The 6,031-nt window shown below is 38.4% G+C and overlaps 1 protein-coding gene across 1 annotated transcript; it reads left to right on the plus strand.

Annotated features, from left to right (window-relative positions):
* Nucleotides 1-732: 732 nt before the first annotated feature.
* On the plus strand, nt 733-2,398 carry LOC107827278 (chaperonin-like RBCX protein 1, chloroplastic). Its single transcript, XM_016654374.2, has 6 exons — nt 733-990; nt 1,120-1,211; nt 1,551-1,668; nt 1,946-1,962; nt 2,055-2,117; nt 2,239-2,398. The coding sequence occupies exons 1-6, from the start codon at nt 843-845 to the stop codon at nt 2,320-2,322; spliced, it is 522 nt and encodes a 173-aa protein (XP_016509860.1). The 5' UTR covers nt 733-842; the 3' UTR covers nt 2,323-2,398.
* Nucleotides 2,399-6,031: the final 3,633 nt, after the last annotated feature.

Consider the following 6,031-nt stretch of genomic DNA (forward strand, 5'->3'; position numbering starts at 1 on the left):
ATCCAGGTGCCCGAGTGGCAGAGTGAGGGTCCTCAGATGATCCAGAGGTTGCTGAAGATTTCAAGGTAGCTGAATGGCGTCCGCAACCCTGTTTTCTCCTTCTTATCTTGTTCTTTTCCGCATTTTCTAGACTTATGTCATGTCAGACAGTCAGTTATGTAGTAGAGGATCTAGACTCGTGACACCAAATATTTGAGGCTGTGTAGTTTTCATGTTTATTTGACTTCCGCATATATGATTGTGTTTTAAACGCTTATTATGAAAAAATTTAGTATTTAAACCTCTGTTAGAAAACGGTTTTATAAAAGGAATTTGTTGTAGTTAATGGTTTGGATTAGCTTTTCTAGTAATGTGAAAGGCGCTTTTACGATCGGATATTTGGGATCGTAACATAATGATAATTATATTTGTGAAGACATATGTCATGTGCTTAATGGATTGACATAAATACAATGCGAGTAAGTATTTAAGATGTAGTTCCGCACCAGTGTATTATTTGCTCCCTTCGACCAACATCCCAAGAACTTATATGATATAGAGAGACAAATCCCTAGTCGATAACGTTGACTTTACTTTGACTTAAAAGTCATAAGACCTCTTTTCACTTGGCTCTAGTTTATTAACATGGCAATATGGCTTATGCTTTGGATAGAGTGGGATCCACAGTTCCTCTTCGCAATATGGCTAGAGATATTTATGCAATGGACCAGAGATATTTTCTTCCCTTATTTTCTTTTTTCTAGGATTTTTTTCATTAGGACCACTGCCAATTGAAAATCAGCTCATTCAACGCTTTAGTACTCTGTACTTACCAAACAAACAATCTAGCACAACTGGTGTCAATGGAGTACTCGACAGCAACCATATTTTCACAGCTCTCTTTATTTCCCCCAAGATTTCAAACAGAAAATAGAGCTTACCCATTCAAGCCATGGATGCAGAGAACTTCCCAACCTACCCGTTTCCAGTGTCACAAGATGTATGTTCCTGGTGTGTAATCAGTATAGTTATCTTTTTTTGTGTTGCAATTTTCAGATTCAAGCATTTGTTTAATAACTGTAGTGTTCGTGTTCGCCTGTTTACACCTTGATATACTAAGATTTATGTTGACTTATGCAGGATTTGGCACGTCACCAGAATCCACAGCAGCCAAACATCTACACGACTTTTTCAACTATATTGCTGTTAAAATTGTTGCTGCACAGCTTCAGGTTCAGTGCGTCCTCCTACTTAGCAAATAGTTGTAGAGCAATGCATCTCATAAGCATGTCTCTGTATGCCTACATATAGATACAAGGATATAGAACAAAGGTGAAGTATAGGTTGTTTTCTAGATTTTAATTTCGATGCACAGACATACAAATAAATTTTTACACTAACTGATCACACAAAAGATGACATTATCCATAAAAAGTTGGATTAGTAACCTGAAAAATAAGACAGATTTCCTACTAAAACAGATTAAAATGCACTAATAGTAAAAATTCTTTACACTGCCTATAAGTTAAATCCCCTTAAAACTAGTCATTAACAAAAATTTCACATGGCAGAGCTACAATCCTGAGGCGTACGAGGAGCTGAGGGAGTTTCTGGATAGACATCCATTGAATGATGGGGATAAGTTTTGCGCGGATTTGATGAGGGAATCCCCAAGACATAAAAATCTAGGTACATCAACAATTTCCAAATTTTATTTGCTCCCTACGATTCTTGTTTTCCTGTCTAATATTACTTATAATTTATAACTTGATAGGAACAGAAAGTGGTCATTTCTTAAGATATTCAATCACATCCCAAAAGGGTGTTGTAATTTCTAACACATCCAAGTCTGTTTCTGCAATTAAAACTTTATCAACTGCGTAATTTTTCTTGCCAAGTTTTATACAACGTGTCGAAGTCCTAACCTTTTTTCTTAAATGTATGGGAACTTGGTGTCTCCTTCCAGCTTTGCGCATCTTAGAGGTTGGCTTACTCTCTGGCCTCTTTTGTTCTCCCTAGTTTGTTCATGATAGCAATTAATGACAGCAAACTGATTTAGATATATCTTCGTAAAGGTTCGATCAGCATATTGTAAGGAAGATTTTGAATGGGATAACTTGCAGCGCTTAGCATCGAAGGTAAAAGATATCTTATATTCACTGACGTGCATATGATTTTTTTAATGATCACTCTACTTTAACCTGTAGCCACTTCTATTCTGTGTCTTAGTTGTATATGCTGCATCTGTGGATTTTGCAGATGGTGGATGATTCTAATAAAAAGCTTATGATGGATTATATCGTAGATACAAGCTGCACGGTAGACGGAAAGCAAATTTGCTAGACAAACTCCTGAGCATTCTTGATCAGGGTGTATTGTATCATATTATAATTTGTATTTAAAAGACAGATTTTTAAGATTTATAGTTGTTTAACAAAAAATCTGAGTCTTTGGTCAAAGCTAAAAAGAAATTCGGGTTACTGATAATCAGGAGACAAAATAAAATACTTTTGAGAATGATGGTAAAAAAGCAAATAGTTGTGTATTTCAATGAATTCTCAATAGTATTCCGTGTCCTTACAAATGATGATACTTCTTCCTTTTATAGATAATTCTAGGTAAAGGAATGAAGCCTCAGCTTTAATGATATAATTATGAGTAATAAATGACATTAAATAAGCCGTTATACAATCATTCCTATTAAATACCAATTTTGTAACGTATCAAGTATTTAATAATGAATTTGGACTCCTTTCTGTCATCAGATCTTTGTCTTCAATGCCTTCTAATCCGTTGGCTGTAAATAATTTAAATTGGTACGAGACTCGTATCTATACGTCGTCTCGTGCCTATTTAAATTCTTCTTCCCGTGGTTGTCTCCATCCGTGCCTCCTAGTCAATTGTTGCGCTTTGATCATTTAATTAATCCACGTGTCATGCTACATCATCTTTAATATAAACTCAGTTTTTTTCCAATACAGATAGTCCCCCCACTTTCCATTTATTTATCAATTAAATAATTGGGAAGTGGATCTTCATGAAAAAGGGATTTTTGCCACAATTAATGCTCATGACAGTATTAACGCCTCAGTAGTCTTTTCCATTTAATGTTATGCCTATGTGTCATTTTCTAATTGATTCCGCTATTCACACCCTTTTTCGAGACTTCTTCATTCTCACTATTTACGAAGTGATAGCTGCCTTTATTATAGGTTTTCCATCATTACACTTCTAAGGTTGACGGTTCCCATTTTACACATAATTTTTTCTTCCTTTGTCTTCTTCACAAATCTTCAGCACACACTTCCTTCTTAACAATGTCTTCTTCAAACCCTAACCGTAAAAAAGTTCCAATTCTAGATCAATTCCCCAACGCCCCTGTTAGACACAGAAGAGGCGGAGGAGGTAGGCTTCGAACAGGGTTAGAATCTACTCGAGGCGGCTCCTCTGGTTCTTCTTCAAGGAGTTCTATCCCAAAGGCCCCTTCTTCTAAAAGTAGGGAAATTCTTGATTCTTCTCAAGAACCCTCAGTTGATGAAATAGTTCCCAGCGATTTGTCTTTTGAAAGTGACAAAACGTCTCTTCAAAAACAAGTTGCAAATTTAGAAAAAGCCTATACTTACCCCACAATAGTAACCGAGCTTACAATCCCCACCATAAGAAAAGATTGTAACTGGAAGGATAGTCTCCGAATGTCAATTCCCCCCCCCCCAAATCAAAGAATTTCCTCTTTTAGAAGTGGGTATTCTTCTGTTTATACTTACCCCTTCACTTTAGGTTTTAATCCTCCGATTGACCCAGTTATTCTCGATTTTTGTCGTTTCTTTACAATTTGTTTGGCCCAAATCGGTCCATTAGTGTGGAGAACAGTGGCTTGTTTGAGATATTTATCCTCCAAAGCCAATGTCAATTTCACCTTTTCTCACCGCATTCATCTGTACCATCCTAACTTAATACGCCATGGGGTTTTTACCTTAACTGCAAGGAGCAAAAAAGTTTTGGTAAATCCTGAAGATGACAAAGATCGTGGATGGAATATCCGTTACGTTGTTGTTCGTATGGTGGGCTTTATTGGCGAAACAAATATTCCCTTCCCTGAGAAGTGGAATTTTGAACGTAGGTTTCTTTTATTTACCGTACCTACTTTTGAGAATTTCAAAAGAAATTTTGTTTTTAACCTTGTCTCTTCTTGGTTTTTTGTAGCAACCATGGGAGATGTGGAACCTATTCCCAACTTCCGTGGTTGGGTAGACTCACTTTTGAAGATTGCTTCTAGGGAGCAAAGAACTTGGAAATCAATTTCTTCCTTACATGGCTGGAAGGTCAAAACACATGGTATCCCCCTTTTTATATATATTTTTTTTACATGTTAAGCATTTTTTCCTCAACTTTGATCATGTATATCCATCCTTTAATCAGGATTTGGCATTAGAGGAATGACGGCTGAAGTAGCTATGGCCATTCGCATGTCTGCGAATGCTGCTCTTGATTTGGATAAGGCTCGAGCCTTGCTGCCAAAAAGGAAAGCTATAAAGGAAAGTTCTGAAGAAGAAGAGGAGGGTACCTCCCTAATTACCAGGCCAAGGGTCAGGAGGCGAATAATCATTGATGATGAAATTGAAAACACTCCTGCTCGAACCTCCACCACCGAGCCTGTTTTGATTCATTCTGACGAGGACACCGAACCAAGAGATAATAATGAGTCAATTCAGCATCTTTTTGACAGTGGTTTCGGGAGTGGCGAGCTCGGCCCTGTTTTTGATGAAGCTCCTCTTTCCTCATTTGTTCTTATTTCCTCCATTCCTCTGCCAACCGTAAGTATTTCTTTACCAGCTTTGACGACTTCCGTTCTTTTGCCAGTTTCTACCGCTCCTATGTCCGTTCCCTTGGCTGTTTCTACTGCACCTGCTTCCGCTCCTGCGTTGGTTTCTACATCTTCTCCTTCCATTCCTGTTTCTTCATTTTCTCCTTCCATTCCTTCCATTGCTCCTCTTCCCTCTGTTCATCGTACAGAGACGGGTTCTAGCAGTGGAAGTATGACTATGAGAAGTGTTACTCTGGAAGTTCCTGCCAATCATAGCCTCTTGAGGAAGACTGGTAGAGCCGATGTTTGGCTCGAGCCCCTAATTGGAGATATCGAGAAGAAGAAGATGGAGAGTCATAGCTGCTTAACTCTGATGAATGACATAGTTCATTCTACTTTGAAGGTATTTTCTCTTCTTACCAACAAGTTTTTTTTTAATTATCTTCAATCTCTCATTTCTATGAGTTGTCTCTGTAGGCTAACCTTATTGGCACGGAATTAATGGGAAGAATTTCCCTTCTGGAAAGAAAAGACCGTGAGTCTGAAAAGACTGTCCACGAGGCCGAAGAAATAGCTAGGGGAGCCCAGCTTGAAGCAACCAATTGGAAGGAACAGTTTGAGAATGCTCAAGGGACCATAGAGGAGTTGCAAGAAAATAAAAATCTCCTGGAGCAGCAAAACCGTGGTTTAACTTCTGAACTGGCAACTGCCAAAGCTTCTTCAAGCCAATTGAAAAGAGACAAAGAGCTTTTGGAATGCTCTTTGTCAGAACAATTATCCAAGGCTAGTGAAGAAATTAGGGAGCTGAAGGCACTTTTGGCTAAGAAGGAAGAGTATGCAGGAGAGTTAGTGCAAAGCTTGACTCAAGCTCAGGCTGACTTACAGACCTCTTCTGACGAGATTCATGCCTTGAAGATTTCTCATGCCTCTCTTGAAGCTTCCCTTGATTCCCATTTAGCTGAGCACCAAATCTTAAAAAATGATCTTGCTATGTGGGAAAAGGAATATGGACTGCTGGAGGAAAACTTCAACATAGAGGTGAGTTGGGCTTTCCTGAAATCTCGTCGTGATGCTTTGACGGAAGCTGCTCAAGAAGGTTTTGACTTGCAGTCTGAACTGGCCAAAGTCGTAGATACCATCGAGAAAAGCCAACAGTCTACTGATACTCCTTCTCCTGCACTTGAAGTTCCTGGAACAGAAGAACTTTTAAATGAAGAAGTGACTACTGCAACAATTGGGATTACAATT

Source organism: Nicotiana tabacum, chromosome 3, assembly GCF_000715075.1.
Source record: "Nicotiana tabacum cultivar K326 chromosome 3, ASM71507v2, whole genome shotgun sequence".
In the NCBI taxonomy this organism is placed as follows: Eukaryota; Viridiplantae; Streptophyta; class Magnoliopsida; order Solanales; family Solanaceae; genus Nicotiana; species Nicotiana tabacum.

Bases quoted from the DNA above. Each gene is read 5' to 3' on its own strand.
- LOC107827278 (XM_016654374.2), top strand. From the start codon at position 843: ATGGAGTACTCGACAGCAACCATATTTTCACAGCTCTCTTTATTTCCC. The intron at 991-1,119 runs GTGTGTAATCAG...TGACTTATGCAG, and splicing joins TCACAAGATGTATGTTCCTG to GATTTGGCACGTCACCAGAA. The intron at 1,212-1,550 runs GTTCAGTGCGTC...TTCACATGGCAG, and splicing joins TTGTTGCTGCACAGCTTCAG to AGCTACAATCCTGAGGCGTA.